Source organism: Pteronotus mesoamericanus, unplaced genomic scaffold, assembly GCF_021234165.1.
Source record: "Pteronotus mesoamericanus isolate MK-2021 breed Mesoamerican mustached bat unplaced genomic scaffold, CSHL_Meso_final contig_20, whole genome shotgun sequence".
NCBI classification, from domain to species: Eukaryota; Metazoa; Chordata; class Mammalia; order Chiroptera; family Mormoopidae; genus Pteronotus; species Pteronotus mesoamericanus.
In genome coordinates, this window is record NW_026555085.1 from 63,992,888 (window position 1) to 64,013,054 (window position 20,167).

At 38.7% G+C, this 20,167-nt stretch overlaps 2 protein-coding genes across 3 annotated transcripts in view; one reads left to right on the top strand and one right to left on the bottom strand.

Annotated features, from left to right (window-relative positions):
• AK9 (adenylate kinase 9) overlaps positions 1-7,303 on the bottom strand; it is a 105,846-nt gene extending 98,543 nt beyond the window's left edge. The window contains exons 1-4 of the mRNA XM_054568640.1: positions 7,187-7,303; positions 6,026-6,089; positions 1,291-1,343; positions 1,098-1,194 (exon numbers count right to left, since the gene is read on the bottom strand). Of these exons, the coding sequence (XP_054424615.1) occupies positions 1,098-1,194; positions 1,291-1,343; positions 6,026-6,089; positions 7,187-7,303 (331 nt within the window). The remainder of the gene's footprint in view (positions 1-1,097; positions 1,195-1,290; positions 1,344-6,025; positions 6,090-7,186) is intronic.
• A 6,283-nt stretch (positions 7,304-13,586) lies between these two features.
• FIG4 (FIG4 phosphoinositide 5-phosphatase) overlaps positions 13,587-20,167 on the top strand; it is a 97,877-nt gene continuing 91,296 nt past the window's right edge. For both annotated transcript variants that reach the window (XM_054569825.1, XM_054569826.1), the window contains exon 1: positions 13,587-13,862. In XM_054569825.1, coding sequence (XP_054425800.1) covers positions 13,797-13,862 — 66 coding nt within the window. In that variant the 5' untranslated portion in view covers positions 13,587-13,796. The remainder of the gene's footprint in view (positions 13,863-20,167) is intronic.

Here is a 20,167-nt window from a genome sequence, read left to right on the forward strand (position 1 = left end):
TTTCTCTATGTGTTGGACACTATCCAGGGAAGTAATTCTAAGTAGTTTAATTTCAAAAGACAGGAATGGAGACCTGTTATGTTGGGGTGGGATATATGAGTTATATCACGATTCTTCCCTATTTTGCTGTAATCTTTAGTTTCCAAATTGGCTTACTTGTTTGTTCTTGCTGTTGTCTTCGAAACACTTTGAATCAGTGGTGGTACCCTAAGGCAGTCATCCTATCTTAGGCTCTTTAAATGAGCCCAAGGCAGTCCTGCAAAAATACAGCCACTGCCTGCATTGACACTGTCTCAGGAACTGGGTTTTCTCTCTTTGTCTGCTTGCCTCCTCTTGGTGTTCCTGCTTTCCCAGCACTCCCCTAGTTTGGTTTGGCTCCTGTTGTTGATCTCGCCCTCACTCGATGAACAACTTTTTCTGAACTTGTTTTCAAGACTCTGATGTGATGGCTGGTATTAACATCTAGGTCTGACACATCTCCCTGGTGGGTACTTCAGTTAAGCAGACAGTATGGCTAGCCCTAGCCTGAATTCAACCCTTGCCCTGCTCACACCTCTTGCATGGACAATTCCAAAGCCTCTGTTCTGCATCTTTTTGAGGGCAGGGAGACTTCTCAGGTCCAGAGTCAGAGGGTAAATTGGATGAACAGGCCGGAGCCTGTCAATATCTGGAGCCAGAAGGTAGTTGGGGCTATTCTAGTTTCCATCCCTGCCTGATAAGTATGAAATAATATGGAGAAACCTACACCATTGACAGGACTTACTGTAGTAATCAAAACTCAGGGTGAATGAGAAAGCCGTCAGCAGAAGCTGTCAGCACTGTGAGAAGGACCACAGCAAATTTTGGATGCTTTTGCTGAAAAACACTACGATAAAAGAGGATTGGATCATATAAACTTAATTTGTTTTTACAAATGTAGAGCATGAAAAAAAAACAAGTAAACCAGCACATAAAACTATCTGAGTGACTCACTGAATGCAGGCTCTGTGACCTGTGCCAGGGCAAAAGAAAGAGCAACTCCAGAAATTATTTGTGCCTCAGAAAAAGCACAAGTTTTTGGCTGCTCTGATAGCCACCATGTACAAAAATTAACATACCAAGGTGAGAGACTTCTAGGGAGTTGAGCTTCTCCAACATTAGTTTCATGACAAGTTCTTCTGGAATGCTTTGACCACTCACCAGCATCGAATGCAACTAAGAAGAGCACAGATATTTTGCATTACTGTATAATAATACCTGTGATACAGAGCTTTCTTTTAAAAAAAAACTTTGAAATTTAGATTTGCTTACCATAACTCCTGATTCGGTTTCACTGGCAATCTGTTCTTCCAAAACTGTTAAAGCTGAAATATGAGTTCAAAATATTAGCATAAACTGGTATTACAATTGTCAAATTAAGAAACACATTCATGTGTTTTGTAACTGGTAACAGACTAACATTTGTATATCACTTTAGAGTTTACAAAGCATGTTTATACACATTACATTATTTAAGCCTAACCAAAGTGCTGAGGGGGAGAATATATTCCACAGAGAACATGTCTCTGCCATCTTGGGGAAGTTAACTCCCTAAACACCTCTGTGTTGTGCACCTTTTATGACCTGTAAGATATGCAAGACACTATAAGGATGAAATGATGTTGTGTATATGACAGTGACTCGGAAATTGTGAAGCATTGCACAAAAGTGTCCAGGCTATATTATTAGTTCAGATATTTTTAAAACCACACAGTTATGTCTAGAGCTTGTTAATTTTGCACACTGCTTGTATAAAAAGAAACTGCATCAAGAAATGATAAAATGGATAAAAACTGATTAGAAAAAGGGTCCTATAGTTGAAATTTGAATAATGTGCTTCCTTTTTAAGAGGATATATTCCATCATTTGATGGAAAACTTCCTGGGATAGAAATGACAGGGGCATGACCTAGTAGAGGACCTAGGAACTTTATGATGTCCCTAGCTGCTAATAATCTATGGAACATTTGGTATTCTTTAACATTTCCTACAAATAAAGTTTTTGATCAAAGAGGAAAATTTTAAATTTTTTTGTGCGTATGAGTTCTTGAATTGTCCCCCTCAAAAGTGTATCCACTTGCAATTTCACTAACAGCCCATGCAATGTTCATTTCATAACAGTCTTGCAAACAATGATTGTAAAAACTTAAAAAATTTACTTCTGGACTTCCAGTCAAGATGGAGGTATAGGTAAACATAGCTTGCCACCTTGCAAAACCACATCAAAATTACAACTACTATATAGAACGACCATCACTCAGAACATCAGAAATAGGGTTGAATGGAACTCGGACAACTACAGAATTAAAGAAACCACATCCATTAAGATTGGTAGGAGGAGTGGAGATGAGGAATGGGCTGGCCCCACATCCACGTGTGGTGGATAAAATTTTGGGAGGAGTATCTCAGGAGTGAGAAGTCACAGCCTTACACAGTCTCTCCCAAGCCCAAGGTTTCAGTGTCAGGAAGATAAGTCCCCATAACTTCTGGTTGTAAAATCCAGTAGGGATAGAGTCAGTGAAAGAAACTTCTGGAGTCCTAAGCAGTTCCTCTTAAAGAATCCACACAGGAGCTTACTCATACTTAGTCCCTCTGAACTCCAGAACCAGGGTAGCAGCTTGAAAGTCACAGTGGCATAGAGGGCGAAACTGAACTGCCTGGCATCGAGGCAAGACCTGAAGAACAGCTTTCTCCCAAACAGCAAGGCAGGCAGAGGCCATTATCCCTTTTCTGAACTTTCCTATCACAGAGCCACAGACCTGGCAGACAGGTGCCATATCTGAGACTCCATCAACCTGGCTCCACTATTTGCCCTGCCCTGGAGATCCCCTGAGCCTCATCATATCTAATTTATGTTAACAGTGACTTTTCCACATGCAAGGTTAGTCTTGGCTCATGCTTCACAACTTCCTAAATCCTCTCAAACAGGCAAGAGCCAGCCTTAGTGAGCCACCAGCCCCCAACTTCTTGTTAAGTGGCTCCAGGAGCAGCACTAGCAGCAGCCAGCCTAGATTCACCGCTTGGCTCCACCTGCAATTTCCAGCACAGCACAAGGAGCAGGCACCTTAGACTGCTTTATAGCTCATACAGGGTGGTCCCAGGCAGAACACAGTGGGAGGTTGACCTTGGCCTGCACCACCCAGGAAAACCCAGAGCCTGCACACCCAGTGGACAGCTACAGACCACATTGGAGCACCACCACCCTGTCTCTGCACAGTTGATCCACCATAGAGGGCAGAGTTTGGTGGTGAATGGTCACAGCTAATCCTTGCAGCTGACTGGCCTAGGTAAATCCCTCCCATTGATCTGCCAACAGCAACCAAGGCTCAATTACAAGAGGAGGGTGTACTCAGACCTCAAGAAGGGCACTCCTTGAGTACCCAGCTTGGGTGATAGGGGAGTCTGCGACATTGGACCCTACAGAGCACCTACTACATTAGGCCATGTCACCAGGGCAGAGTCACAGCAACTCTACCTAGTACATAGACACAAACACAGGGGATTGCCAAAACAAGGAGACAAAGAAACATGGCCCAAATGAAAGTACAGATCAAAACTCCAGAAAAAGAACTAAACAAAATGAAGATAAGCAAGCTATCAGATGCAGAGTTCAAAACACTGGTTATAAGGATGCTCAAGGAAATTAGTGAGGACCATAGCAGCACAGAAAAGATCCAGTCAGAAATGAAGGATACATTAATTGAAATGAAGAACAATTTACAGGGAAACAACAGTAGAGTAGATGAAGCTGAGAATCAAATCAATGATTTGGAACATAAGGAAGCAAAAACCAAAAGAAAGAAGAAAGAAGAGTAGAAGAAGAAGAAGGAGAAGAAGAAGAAGAAGGAATAAGAAGAAGAAGAAGAAGAAAGAAGGAAGAGGAAGAGGAAGGAGAAGGAGAAGAAGAAGGAGAAGGAGAACAGGAAGGAGAAGGAGAAGAAGAGGAGGAAGAAGAAAGAAGGAAGAGGAAGAGGAAGGAGAAGAGGAAGAAGAGGAAGAGGAAGAAGAGGAAGAGGAAGAAGAAAGAAGAGGAAGAGGAAGGAGAAGAGAAAGAAGAAGAAAGAAGAGGACGAGGAAGGAGAAGAGAAAGAAGAAAGAAGAGGAAGAAGAAGAAGGAGGAGGAGGAGGAGAAGGAGAAGAAGAAGAAAGAATTGAAAAAAAACAAGGGTAATGTAAGCAGCCTCTGGGACAACTTCAGTATATCCAACATTAGCATCATACGGGTGTCAGAAGGAGAAGAGAAAGAACAACACATTGGAAATCTATTTTAAAAAATAATGAAAGAAAACTTCCCTAATTTGATGAAGGAAATAGACAGGCAAGTCAAGGAAGCACAGAGTCCCAAATAAGATGGATGTGAAGAGGCCCATTATAAGAAATATCATAATTAAAATGCCAGAGGTAAAGATAAAGAGGGAATCTTAAAAGTGGCAAGAGAAAAGCAGGTAGTTACCTACAAAGGAGCTCCCACAAGACTGTCAGCTGATTTCTCAAAAGAAACTTTTTAGGCTAGAAGGGACTGGCAAGGAATATTCCAAGTGATGAAAAGCAAAGACCTAAAATAAGATTACTTTACTCAGCAAAGCTATCATTTAGAATTGAAGGACAGATAAAGAGCTTCCCAGACAATAAAAAGCTAAAGAAGTTCATCATCACCAAATCATTATATGAAATGTTAAAGGAACTTATTTAAGAAAAAGAAGATCACAACTATGAACAATAAAATGGCAAAAATACATATCTATCAACAACTGAATCTAAAAGACAAACTAAGCAAACAAGAGAACAGAGACAGAATCATAGATATAGAGAGTGGTTTGATGGTTGCCAGATGGGACGGGAGTGTGGGGGAATGCGTGAAGAGGTAGGGGGATTAAGAAGTACAAATAGATAGTTATGGAATAGCCATGGGGATGTGCAGTACAGTATAGGAAATGGGATAGCCAAAGAACTTACACGCACGAACAATGGTGTGGGAATTGCCTGAGGAAGTGAGGGGTGCTGGGGGGAAGGGGGCCAAGGGGGGAAAATTGGAGAAGTGTAATAAAATAATCACTAAAATATAATAAAAAATAAAAAAATAGAGCAGCTTTCTGAGGAGAAAAAAATTTACTGCCAACTTTATAGGCAAATATCAATCAGTGTTATTTTAATTAGCATTTCTTTGAATAACAATGAGGTTAAACTCTGTTTTCTTATGTTTGCCTATTTTCATTTCTGCTGTTGTGAATTGTGTTTTTATAAGGGTTAAGTAGTTTTATTGAGAGAATATTTATGTATAAAGATATCAATCCTTGTCTTACATATAGCAAAGAACGCAAGTCAATCTATAAATAATAAAAAATAAATTTATCACCGAAGATAGTTAAGTCCTGGAAAATATTCTCAAGAATAACTGTCAGAGTTCCTTCTCTTTTCATTTTTCATAGGGAGACATCCCAGAGACACATCTCCTCAATAGTTCTAAATTGTGAAATCAGAGGTTTGGAAGCAATAGAATGAAGTCTAAAACACTTCATAAACCCTCCTAAATTCTATGAACAAAACTAGGACTAACCAAAGGGCAAAACATATTTGATGTTATCATAAGGATAATTTACTGGGTTGATAGTGATATATGACAAAGCAAATATAGCAAAATGTTAATTCCATGTGATACACGAGTAGATGGTTTATATGAGTATTCATTGTATAACTTTTTAAAAAAAATCTTTACCTGAAGATATGTTTATTGATGAGAGAGAGAGAGAGAGGGAGGGAGAGACAGATTGATGTGAGAAACACCAACTGGTTGTCTCCCATACATGCCCCAACTGTATGGTTGCGGGATTGAGCCCGCAACCTAAGTATGTGCCCTGACAGGAAACTGAACCTGCAACCTTTTGGTGTATGGGACAACGCTCCAACCAACTGAGCCCCCTGGCCTGGGCCATTATATAACTCTTTATTTTTAATGCATATTTGAAAGTTATTATACCAAAATATTGGGTAAAAAAAGTAAAATTTACCTTCTATATGAATACATTTCCATTCTTGTGCTATTTGACGGGCTAATGTTGACTTCCCAATGCCCTAAAAAAAAAAAGTGTTATTTAAAATGCAATAAAATTGCTATTTGCCAGTAGAACAAATATTCTCATTTTAAAAGTTGATGGTTACTATATTATCAAGTAAATTATTTTCCAAAATAAATGAAGAGTAGATCCTACAGATTTACAGCTTCATTTTTCTCCACCAATTATCGCATTTAGGAAGTGATTTATATAAACTTTTTTAAATTAAGAAAACCAGGAAGCTCTACCAAAGTGGTATTCCAGATACTATATACTTTTGAATGTCAAATTTTGTAATTTTGAATATAAATCATTGTGATTCTATTGAGATTCACCATTTTCTTTCTTTCTTAAAGATTATAATCATGAGTGTTTTGAGGCTTTTATTTAGTAACTTCCAAGAGCAAAAAAGTCCTTCTTAATGGACATCTCTAAAAAGTATCATATTGTAGAGATAAAAGATCACCTTAATGAAGTAATAATTGCATCTGATTACTTTCATTGTTGAATTTAAAAACTCTATTTTGTTTTTAGGAACATAATAAAAGTTATTGGTATTTGTCCCAGGGTCCATATAAAATTAAGTCAAAAACAGGACACAACCCTGGTCTCTGCTGTTCTGGGAGGCTCTCTAATTAACCAGCCCAGGCCTTCTAATGGTGTAACTACCCACTAGCTCCGGGGCTGAAAAGAGCTCTTATCTAGAGGTCCTACTAGAACTGCTTAGAAAGGCAAGCTATCTTATGGTAACCATTTTTGGTTCCTTCTGGTTTTTAGAAAGACACTGCACAGGTTCACTAACTGTGGGCAAAGGTGAGAGGCACCTTGCCTCTCAGTGGCTTCAGATACTGGGAGAACCTCCCATTTGCCCTTCATTGTCCCCACTTCACATATCCTGAGAACCTCATAACAAATTCCATAGAAAGTTTTATATGCAAATTGAGTCAGATATAACTTTGGATCACATACTACTAACTCAAGTTTTAAGTCATACAATGAAAGTCTAACAAACACTCAAAATAATTATTATACTGTGGTTTTCATTCTACGGTACCGTAAGTTTATGCTTTTAAAAATTAAAAAATTATACTAAATAAGTTAGCAGAGATAGCTTACTGGTTTCCCAAATACAACAAAACAAACAGGTTTAGACAACAAAAAGTCTTTCTCAGTTTCATCTTCATTAAATATATCCACAAAAGAATGTTCTTCTATCTTCTCTTGAGAAGTCATAATACAAAGTGCTGTAATAAGAAAGAGTAAGTTTGTTAAAGTGTTTAATTTAGTTGGAACAGGTAGGCAGGCTAGGGAGAACTAGAATATCCTGTAAATTTGCTTAGCCCAGAAGCCATTTCATACCACTAAACACATGGCTTTTCCTAATAATTGCAAGTACATTAAACTCATGTATTAAAATAATAATAAGCTCCTAGTTGGAGATAAAAAGCAAAATCCAGTTATGTATTGTAAAAAAGACAGCTAAACCAAAGTGCTTCTGAAAGACTAAAAGGGAAAAAATACACGTATGTCCACATACACATATGTTATAATGTATCTATTTTATTAAAGATCAAATCAAATATGTTATACATATACACACATCTATTTGTGTATGTGTGTGTAGGGACTACCAATGGCTCTAAAATAAATCCTAATGAAAATAATAAAATATGTAGAATTGAAAAATAATGAACATAATAGATACCAAAACTTGTATGATATAGCTAACATAGTATTTAGAAGCTTTAAATACTTACATTAGAACTAAAGAAAGTCTGAAAAGCAATGAGCTCACAACCTAAGTTTGAAAAACAGAAAAAGAAAAATATATTTTAAAAATTAATAAAATAAAATACAAACATTATATAAAGAGGGTCAAGAAAACTAAACAGTGGTATTTTGAAACAACTTATAAATAAAAAAACCTCCATGAAGACTGATCCAAGAAGAAGATAGAAGGCACAATTAAACAATATTAAATACTAGTTTTTTAGAAGTGCATTTTCTTACATTTTAATACTAAGATTTTTTTCTATGTTTTTGTTGTTGTTTATTTCTAGCATTCTATCAGAGAATGTTCTTCATGTCAGATTTTTTAAATTTTTGTTGAGGCTTGCCTAATGGCCTATTACAAAAAAGATTCCCTGTATCCTAGCAAAGAATATGCAACTTACATTTGTTTGACATCATGTTCTTTAAATATTGTTTACACCAAGTTTGTTAATTTATTGATTGAATCTTCTAAACAGTGATTTATTGCCTACATGATCAAACAATATTAGAAATAGAAAAGTGGGAGGACTATAGAGATAATAATACTACATATATAGAATATAAAAGATATAAACATAGTTATCCAAAATAAATTTGAAAACTTAAATAAAATAGATAAATTCCTAGAAAAATCAGTTTTTCAAGGAAAAAAAAAGAAAGCCTGAGTGCTTCTATAACCATTTAAGAAAATGAAGTCAGTAACTAAAACAAATCTTCCCACAAAGAAACCAGATGGTTTTATTGAAGAACTCCACGTCTTGCAATCTTACATTCTTTCAGAGAAAAGAAAAAGTGTAGACTTCTTACATGAGTTTATGTGTCTCATATAACCTCCCTAGCTAAACCAGAAGATAGTGTAAAAAAGCAAAATTATGTGCCAACTTCATTTATAAACAAGGTTTTTTAAATCTTAATCAAAATAATACCAAGTTGAATCTGGCAATATATAAAAAATATAACAACATCATGATCAAGTTGTGTTTCCCTTAGGAATTCAAAGGTGGTTTAATATGAGAACATGAAATTATCACATTAAATAAAGAAGAAAAACTGTATGATTATCTTAATAAAAATGTATGAAACAATTCAACACCCTTTAATGATTAATACAAAATAAACTATCAGTAACTAGGAATAGAAGGGGACTTCTTTCACTTGATAAAAGGTATGAAAAAAAGGACAAACATATTTAATGATTAAATATTAAAAATGTTGCTTTAAGGTCAAAACAAAAGAAAGAAAAGTGTAATTATTCCCAGTTGATACAATTACCTGCATAGAAAACCCAACCATGGATAAATTTTAAGAATTAATGAGACAATCCGATTTTCTGTATTCAAAATTATTATACAAAATTCAGTTAATTTCTGTACATTAAAATAGCAATAAAATGTAATAAAAATAAATATAACTTAACAACAAACATATACAATAACTAGGATGAAATAGAACAGAAAACATACAAGCCCTTTATGAAAAAATTATAAAACCTTATAAAAAGACTTTAATAAGCAGACTTCAAAAATGGAACAAAACTATGTCACACCAATAGCAACATTCCCCTAATAGCAATGAGGGTGCTTATTAGGGGAATGTTGACTGTGTAAGAGTTTATTGATATGTGGGCTCTCTCCCAGGACTCAGGCTTTAACGTCCTGGCTAGGAAACCTGGAGCGGGTCCCGATTCACTTGGTCAAGGGCCTGGAAGGAGCAAGGTTGGAAGATAAAAAATTGGGGGTAAGAAGCATGTGATTGGACTTAGGAGAGTGGGGTAGCTAGTGAACACATTCTGTGGTGACTTCTAATGAGTCACACCCTTGTGTAATTCTCTTCCTTTGACTGCAGTCTATGATTTGCTTCTAAATATAGCAAAAGTAATAGAAATGTCACTCCCATAACATTATGTTATATAAATAAGACTCCATCTTAGTAGACTGAAGAGAGACTCCTGGTTGGCTTTAAAGAAATAAGTTGCTATGTTATAAAAGGACCACATGGCAAGGAACAGCAGGCGGCCTCCAAAGGCAGAGAGCAGCCACTGACCACCAACCAGTAATAAAACTGGGACCTCAGTCCTAGAGATAAATTTTGCCAACAATGTGAATGAGCTTGGAAGTGGATTCTTCCATATTTGGACCTCCAGGTAAAAATGCAGCTCGGCCAATACCTTGATTGCAGCCTTGTGAGATCCTGAGCAGAGGGCCTAGCCTATGCCAGGTCTCCTGGACATGGAAACAGTGAGATAATAAATGAGTGTTCCTTTAAAATGCTAAATTTGTGGTAATCTGTTACGCAGCATAGAGGACTGATACAAATTAAAATAAAATATCTGGAGCTTTGTGTCTGATACAAATTAAAATAAAATATGTGGAGCTTTATGTCTCACAAAACATCCATCTCAGAAGAGGCACTCATCAACCAGGTGGACAGGATGATTATCCAGTAAATGCCAACTAGTCTTTGTCCTTGGTCATCTCAGTATTCAAAAACAGGCTCAAAAATGGAGGAAGCATGGTGGCAGGGAGGGTGGCAACGGAGGCTGTGCTTGGGCTCAACAATAAGGCTCCCTCTCTTCAGGCTGATCTAGCTATGACTTCTGTTGGATGTCTTACCTGTCTGCAGCAGAGACTGAGCCTGAGCCCTCTATAGGATACATCCATTCAGTGATAAACTGATTACACAGGACCCCTTCACCTCGGAAAGAGCAGCAGGTAACATGTGTTCCTAGTATGGTTTTGCCTTCTCTACCTGCAGCCTTGGGCAGCACCACTTTCTAAGGGCTGGAGTTGTCTCATTGATCATCTTGGGATCCCATATAATATTGTTTTTGGATCAAAGGAACCTCTTCATAGTAATAGAGATATGATGAGGATCCACTGGTCCTACCACATACTACCTCACCTAGAAGCTGCTTGTCTGAAAGATTGTTAAAATGGCCTTTTAAAGGTACAACTAAAACATCAGTTAGGGATTGTGTGGGACTGAGGCATTGTACTTCAAGATGAGGAATATGTTTTCAACTAAGGGTTGGGTAAGAGTGGCTCCTCCCACTACCACTGTCATTGACATGAGGAATTTGCACCAAACGTTCTTCACAACATGAGGCTCTGCTGGACTGGAAGTCCTGCTTTTGATTGAGGAGGGAGATGCTTCTTTCAGGAGGCCCACTTAGTTAGGTTTCACTAAACCTAAAATTGCTTCTGCCACCTGGTCTTGTTTGGCTCCACAAACCTGTTAAGGAGTCATTACACTGGTGGAGGTAGAGTTGCTGCTACATAATTTGGGCAGGGACATGGATGTCTTGAACTCTGAGACTCCTTTTGATGCTTTTTTACCAGTGAATGGGTAACTGTAGCCACCAGAACCTGATAATGACACGGTAGCCAGGGGTTTACACCCTTCAGGGATGAAAGCAGGTTTCCCTACTAGTAAAACAACTTACACCAGCAGAAATGCTGGTCGAGGGAAAGGGCAATTTACAATAGATGGTAAAGGAGGGAAGTGATAAATTATAAGTTACAGACTTAGAATTAGTTGCAGTAGTGGATTCTGTAGCTTGTCCTGTTAATCATCTTTTTGTGAGTCCATTTCTTTTAGAAATTGGGACCAGACACCACATTAAAGAATCAGTGACTGATAGTGTGAACCTAATATGGGAGAGGAGTGGATATGAATGGTACAAATGTTGGAACAGAGCAGATCTTATTAGTGCCCTGCTCATATCCACGTGACATACAACTTTTCTGAGCACGGCCAGCCCAACTTCTAACTGCTGGCTGGCTTGTGTGACTCTGTCTAAGGGGCTCTTTCTGACTGCCAAAACCTATTCTGCTTGAGCACAGGGCAGACTGGAAGCTCCAGGGGACTAACTGGTGGGGGTTGATGAACAAATACCCCAGCTCCTTTGCCCCTTAAGAGGGAATAAGTGAGACATGCATATGTCAAGTGAGTTCCCCAGTGAATTCAGCCCACAGAGAGATTTGCTTGATAATATTCCCTTCATTAGCTTCTTTCACATCCTTGCTGTTGTTTTTGGTGTTATTCCCTGTATAAACTATCTGTACTCAAATTTTTTCTCAGGATCTTTTTCTGGCTGAACCAAACTAAGACAAAAGTTCAAATGAAGTGCTTAATTATAGTATAATAATTGAAAACTAAATATTGGAAAACCAGAATTTGACAGATATTTTAAGAGTTGTTATCCTAAATAAAAACATTGTGCAAATATTTAACTCATTTCCATTACAAAATGGTACGGAACTAAATATATTTCCCAGTTAAAAGATCCAAGTCAGTGCAAAATGCCAGAACTGACATGGTCACCTTTCTAGTTTTTAATAAAAGGAGTATCAAACTGTGAAAAACAATTTAAAGTTATTAAATATTTATTTTAAAAGTTTTGAATTTCTCAATTTTGAATTTACATTATCTCTAATATTACATTGTTATATAATATTATCTGTAATAACACACTATGTGTTTATTCTACAATATAACACTACAAAATTTTAAAGTTTCCTTATATTTTTAGCCGTTGAAAATCCCTCTAGCCGTGGGTCCTGAGGTCTACAGGGGGCCCAACTCCTGGAAAACCTAGCACTCCCTCTGCCTAGGCTAGGTTACCTGCACTCTAGTACATCCTATGCTCTCACAGTACGTGCTCAGTAACTATCTGTGGAACGAAAACATTCGTCATTGAAAGGGGAAATGGTTTTAAAAAGCGGAAATTCTGGAAATCTCGAAGTTCAGTTTTGCAAAAAAAGGAACCGGTCTGGTCGGAGGTCCCCGCAGGAGGTGGGCTTCCATCCAACCCGTACCAAAATGCACTGGGTCAGTGGACTACCACACCTACTTACCTGGCCGCAGCGGACCCCAACAGACCCCACTCAGGCTACAGCTGCCCTTCGGGAACTTTTCGGATCTGTTGAGCGGTTGCCGAGGGAACCCTCGGCGGCGCAACGCGCTGGGACGCTGAGCTGGAGATAGAGGGGAGTGTGCGGGGGACTTCGGGGGCGGTGCCTCGGGCGGTTAGACTGTAATTTAATTTGTTATTTTAAACGTTCACTTTTTTGTACCTAATTTTGCGCTCAATTGTAATACATTGCGTTTCACAGATATGGAAGGCGATAATCAGAGAGGACACATTCATTGCCCATTTATGCTCACATTCATCCGGCCCGAGAAAACCTCACTTTTTTCGCAGAAGTACCTGACTCCAAAACCAGTGCTACAATACGACAGTAGAATTTACAAATGGTTAGCCTCAGCACAAATAGGTGGGAGAATCCAAAATTTCCAACTTTAGGTGATTAAAAAAAGATCTTTGAACCACACACCCTCCGGAAGAAAAGATGAAATAAACAAAGAGATGTGAGGGGGAAAAACACCGACACTCGGTGAAGCACAATCACAAAGCAGGTTTCCAGAAATATAAAGGCAGAAGTAGACAGGGAAAACACAGACGAACTTGGGAACGGATCTGTCTACAACTGGGAGAAGCGCTTCAAACGAAGCAATCCAGTCCTAAACCTTTTTGGAAAAAGAGGAGGTCTACCAAGATATATATACCAGCGACTAAACTGGCTACCTTCTCCGCCCACTTTCCCCTTGCCCGCATCAAAGATGGCGCCTTTGGCGCCCACTCTCTGTAGCACGCAGGTTCTGGGAACCTCTACCCGACCTCTCTATGATACGTCCTCCAACCCCGCCCCTCTGCTCCGGGGGCGGGGCTTGCCTGGGGGTGGGGCGTCAGGATCCGGAAACACCTGAGCTGTAGCTTGCCATCCATATATTTATCTTTATGTTTAATGCCCAGGGGGTGTTTTCCGTGTGCTGGATCTGTGATTAGGATCTGCGGTGCCATCTCTCTGGGTTTCCTGGGGCGGTGCGGAGGCTGCCGCAACCTGGGCCGCGGCCTGGTGCCCTGTCCAAGGGTCTCCCGTTTGCTCGGGCCATGCCTGCAGCCGCCGCTCCCATCATCAGCTCGGTCCAGAAGCTGGTTCTGTACGAGACCAGAGCTGTGAGTACCCGGCTACCCGGCGCGGCGGGGCGCGGGCGGGCTAGCGGGAGTGGACCAGTAGGGCAGAGGCAGCATTCTCCCAATCCCCTAGTACCCTAATCCCAGCCTTGGGGAATGTGCGTGAGGGTGCTTCACCAAGTTGTCGCACGCCGGACGTTGGTGCTTTTTTCCTCCTACGAATTCCCACTTAAAAGCCACGGTCGGAACACACTGGAAACAGATGCTTGTAGTATCTCAGAAACTGCTCACGAGGTTCTGTAGGAGTTACTGGATTCTTTTCAACTTTCAGAAAGTTTGTTAGAGTTCTATGGTTCACTAGTTACATACAGTACAAGCATGGGTATGAGAAAATATTTTCACCAATGAATCGGAAACTTGTCTGTTTTCCTATTCCATGGCATACTATCCTATGATTGATTTTAATTACCAGTACTTTTATTGCTGAAATCTTTGGTTTTCTTTATTTGAAATGAAAACATTTTTCTGTTTAAAGACAGCTGATTTGTTTGGATAAAGTTATTTTGCGTTTCACTTGATTTTTCCCAATACATTTTTGGTTTGTTTGTTTTATTACTTTAAATAGCCATTTAAATAGTTAATAGACAGATAAGCACGTCAGTTTTTATGTTTAGGTTGTAGCTCCCTACAATTTAGGGAACGGTGTTTATAGAAGTACACTGTACATACTTTGTCATTTGTGTGGTTGGAAAATAAAGTATAGCTTTTCTGAACTGGGGTTTAGGTTCTGTTTTTAAAATTAAGCTTCATGATAACAAGATTGCATATAACAAGATTTCTTATGCTATGGAATGTCTTGTAGGGCACATTAAGTGGAACTTGAGTTGTCTTCATTAGAGTACAAGAAGGTGCACCTTAACAGTTTCTGTGTTTTTAACATGGTCATAATAGCATGTCTGCCTCAGGTCATCATTAGTGTAGAAATATTGTTGACTCCAAGTTAATTTCACTGACAACTGCGTTAGATCAGATCCAGACCAGAAGATGAAATTATCTAAAGTAGTGCATTTGCAAATGTTTCAGTTCTTTGAGTAGAGTAATACAGAAGTGTCATTTTGACATTAAAGCAAAACTTCCTGCTTTCCATACAGTGTGCTGGTAAACAATTAGATACATAGATTATTTAGAAACATAAATACTATTCTGAAAACATAGAAATTTCAGCCCACTAATAAGCTGAACATTCACGGGGACTGTCAGTGTTCTTGCTAAAGCACAATTCCTATTCTAGGATTCTTCCGCTCAGAAACCTTGAGTAGCCCCCATTTTGAGGAGAGTAAATGCTGAATTCCTTAGGTTGTCATTCAAAACCATATATAATTGGTCCTCAACTTCTCTGTCTGGTCTTGTATCTAATTTAATATGAATTCAGCAAATGCTTATTGAAAATTAACTTTGTGCTTTTCTGTGTTTTATTCTGCAGTAAAAGTGCTTTTCCTTTAGTTCTCTATATCTCTGTGTTTTTCTGCTCTTCTCTCACCTTGTAATGTCTCATGCCCTCTTCTCTTGTCAAAATGTTGCTGGTCCTCACAGCATTGATCTGGTACAGTGACTTGTAGAACTCAGCTGTGATGCCTCTCAGTCATCTTAGTAACGGAAACTAACCCTGGCCAACTTAGAGATCAAAGGTGAGTTTATCATAAGGGTACTAGAGGACCCGCGGCATAGAAGAACCATTAGAGGAATGTAATTCCCCAGCCTGGGGAAAGGCAGAAATGAGACAGCAGAGTTTGAGGACCCTCTCAGAGTTCTGTCAAGGACATGGCACAGTGCTGGGAGAAGGAATCTGATCAACTTAACTGTGATTAGGAATCTGCCGCTGTGTGGACAAACCGTGGTGGCCAGGAAGGGTATGGCAGTGATGACTTGTCTGTAGAAACACCGCTTTGTTTCAGGGAATGGTTGGACCAGGGCAACCACCTGAGAAATGTCTGCTGCATTTAATCTTTGAACCTCAGTTTCCTCATCACTACAGTAGGCGATTCTTCCTTTTTATATTTTTTACTTAAGCAAAGATATAAGCAGAGATTTTTTTGAGTAGTAAGCCCAAAGTTTGAGGGATGTCAATAATTTTAAAAAAGGCATAAAATTAGTGGCAACTAAGTAGATCCCAGGAATTAAAAAAACAAACTATAGCAGGTTGTAATAATGAGAGCAATTGCTAATGCTTATGGAGCACTGCTATACCAGGTACTATTGAAAACACTCTACATATATTTTATTATTTAATATTCATAAAAGCTCTAAGAGGTCAATGTTGTTATAATGCTACTATTATAATTATTTGGTGAAAAAAAAATGAGGCAAAAAGAGGTTAGGACAGTGCTCCTGAGAATGGTCAGGAGCTGCTGCCAGGCGTGGACAGCTGGTAACTGGATGGCAACAAACTACAATACCTACAGACATCGGGAGTAAATGATCACAAACGTTATAGCAGTTTGTTGAATAATTGTAACTCTGATGAATCAGATAATTTACAACATTTGTATTTGTGATTTGTATGTCTTTTTTGTTTTGAGCTTTTTTATTACAGAAATTTCAAGCATATACAAAGTAGACAACGAGAGACACTCCATATATCCATCACCCAGATTCAAAATTACTAACACTCTGTTGTCGTTTATTATCTATAACTTGTTCCATTCTCTACTTACCATTTATTAGTTTATAAGTTTCTTTTCCCCCTAAAATTTATATAAATTGAAGTGCACAAATCTAAGCTGTGGAGTTCGGACAGCAGTATGCATGTGTGTAAACCATACTCTTGTGTTGTCCCAAAAAGTTCCCTTGTGTCCTTATTCCCATCTGCTCCCTTTACCTCCCTAGCAAGTAATAAATCTCTTTTTAAATTAACCTTAGATTAGGTACCTGTTCAAGAATTTCATATGATTGGAACTGTGCAGTATGTATTCTCTTAAGCCTAGTTTTTGCTTCACATACTGGGTTTGAGGTTCATCCATCTTGTTGTATCAGTCGTTTATTCCTTTTTATTATTGAGTGGAAGTCCACCATTTGTTTATCCATATTTCCTATTAATTTAGACTGTTTCCACATTTAGGCTGTTGTTAAGCCAGCTGTGAACATTCTTGAACAAGTATATGTGGACATGTGTTCTCATTTCTCTTGGGTAAATACCTATGAATGAAATTGCTAGTCATAGGGTTGATGTTATGTAGTTGTTCTTTTCTACACTACCATCAGCAATTGTAAAAAATCTCCATTTCTTCATATATTTGCCAGGATTTGATATTGTCAGTCTTTTTAGTTTTAGTTATTCTAGTGGATGTATAGTAGTATCTCATTATGGTTTTAATTTGTATTCCCCTAGTGACTAACAATGTTGAGCATCTTTTCATGTGTTTATTGGCCATTTTAACATCTTCCTTTGTGAAGTGTCTGTTCAAGGCTTTTGCCCACTTTTAAAGTTTGGGCTGTTGTCTTTTTATTCTTTATATATTATGAAATTAAGTCCCTTTGTCATGTATGTTTTGTGGATATTTTCTTTCAGTAGTGGCTTGTCTATTCATTATCTTAATGATCTGTTTCTTCATCTTTATTGAGGTATAATTGACAATATTATAAAATATTTAAAGTGTTGAATGAGAAGATTTGATATATGTATATGTTGTGTTAATGATCTTTTGATGCACAGACGTTTTAAATTTCAGTGCAGTCTGATTTATCTATTTTTCCTTTTGTGGTTATTGCTTTCTGTGATCTATTTAAGAAATCTTTGCTGGCTCCCAGATCACAAATATATTTTCCTATGTTTCCTCTGTTAAACCTGTTTCCTAGTGAAGGATCTGTTCCCTTCCAGACTTATTCTCTCTGGCACCCAACACCTTCATGCTGCCCTTTGGCTCCTGTGACCCTTCTCTGGCCTTTATCTGTCCGGGGCCCAATCCTACTGATGAACTAAAGCCGTATCCAGCCCTAAGGCTCACACAACTCAGCGCAACTAGGAGTTGCCCACAGGAGATTTAGCAACCTGAAGTTATCATGGGTGGAATGGCAGTTTACTTTAGATGATTTCAAATGTGTAATTCTTGCTTAATATATGAGGCGCTAGGGGTCTTACCATTGCAATAAGTGATGATCATTTCATAACAAAGAAATATAGCAACTGACTTTAAAATTGGTAGCCGAACAGAACTGTGGCGAATTTTTGTGTCCGCTTGTATATTTTGTCAGGGTGAGGTTATTACGATAATCTTTACTCTCACTAGCTCAAAATTGTTTGTAAGTATGTATGCAGTTAGGTAGGTAGGTAGGTATTTGTTTATTTAATTCCAGCCTTGTTCCAAAAGGATTTAAGGAAGCTTCTCCTTCCTCCCTACCCCGTCATACAAAATAGAATAAAATAAGTAAGAATCACATCATGACAAATGCAGCTTACTTAGTTAGCTTTGATATTAGCCTTGATTGGTGTAATTAAGAAATGAAATAGAACAATATAGGATGTGGTTGGCCGAGGGGCTGGAGCAGGGGACTAAAGGATACAAAGTGGGAGAGGAAGGTGTGGTTGGAGGTGCCAACGTTTCATACTCGTTTCTAGAGGGGATTGGAAACTTCCCCATCAGTAAAGCTCTGACTCGGTGAAGAGTGGATTTGGAGACATCCCTTTTAACTGTCAGAGGCCCATTTCCCTTTCTGGGCTGCGTCACCGATTGTGCGATCGCTGGAGTAGTGAGGAGGCAGGCCTGAAGTGCTGTTGGATTGGGAGAAGTAACTTCATGTGTTTTTTTTTAAAAATACTATCTTTATTCTGAAAGTTCAAGTGAAGGTGAACATTAATTGATGCTGTCAGACAACCTAAAACTTGTTCTTTTTCAAGAAGGCTGATTTTCTTCCCTCAGATGAAAAGTGAGTGATTAATTGGCCTGTCATTATAAAAGGAGATAATAGTGTTAGTAGATACTGAGTTTCCTGTTAGATGGGTTACCTATTATATTCCATTTGGAGTTCATGTATATACTTTAGAAACACATTCATCTCATACTAAGTCCCCGCTGTTAAAGTTACATATTGGAATTTTAAGGGTTTTCTTGAACGTTGATGCTTAACTTTCAGAAGCTCAGATCATTTTCTGTCTTAAAGGGAATTTTAATATAGCCTCTCTTGGTATGTAATTCTTCACCCGAACTCCTGCCACCCCCGCCCCCAGCATAGCTGCAAACACACGCACAGAGGTGTCCCCAGCAGAGGTGAGTCATCTGCGCCCTCGTGTGTGAACGCATTGGGGCAGTCCAGTGAGGCAAGCCTGACGTGTGGGAAGCCTGGACACTTCGGTTGCCACGCCCTTGTCTTCTCTGTTGCTTTTGGGCATTTTGTTTACCTCTCTTTCCACCTTCACTATAGGAACTTGAGACTGCTAGTACTTGAGATGACATTTCCTTCTTTCTGCAATCGCTAGTTCTTACTGACTTACAATGAATTCAACCCCAACTTTCCCAGATATGTAAACCTCCGCTCAGCACATTCATACACCCTGGGGATTCTTACTGGTTTTATCTTCTTGAAGCAACAACTTGTGTCTGGGCTGATTGCCCCCAGGGCCTGCAGCTCAGCTGTCATCCTTTGCCCTTCACCGCCATCCTGTAGCCGCCGTGCTAGGTCCTTGGTTTTCCAGATGCTCTGTTTTTCTCCTTGGTTTTTGCCCTCATTTTGGTGGAGCCCCTCCTCCAATTGCTTCAAGAGAAAGAGGTCATGGACAGTAATTTTTTTGAGCCCATGCATGGGCAAAAATGTCATTATCCTATTCTCATGTTTGATTGATAGATTTAATGTTACACTAAAGATTGAAAGTAATTGTCCCTTAAAATTTTGAAGGTATTATATCCCTGTCTTCCACCTTCCAGTGTTGCTTTTGAGAATTTCTAATGTTATTCTATCTTAATCTTTCGTTTGAAGCCTGTTTTTTATTTTTACCTCTTTAGAAGCTTGTGCCATCTTCTTTATCTTTAGTTTTTTTGAGATTTTATATTTATACCTCCAGAGATAAGAGATGCCACAAATTCCCAGACCTTTTGGAGATTCTGTGGTGTCAATTGGATTGCTTCTTGACTGCCCCACTGCCACCTTAGGCATGATTTTCAGTTTTAAATGTGGTGTTTTTTTTTTTTTTCTGCCACTATCTCCTTCACTCTTCCTATGGCCATTTGGGGCTTGTGTTTAAAAAACAAACATAAAAATCTTTATAGTTGTCGTGAGGTGTTTGGAGGAACAGAGGCGTTCACTCTTCCATCTTTAACCAGAAGACCACCCAGTTGCCTTTCAGCCACCTCTGC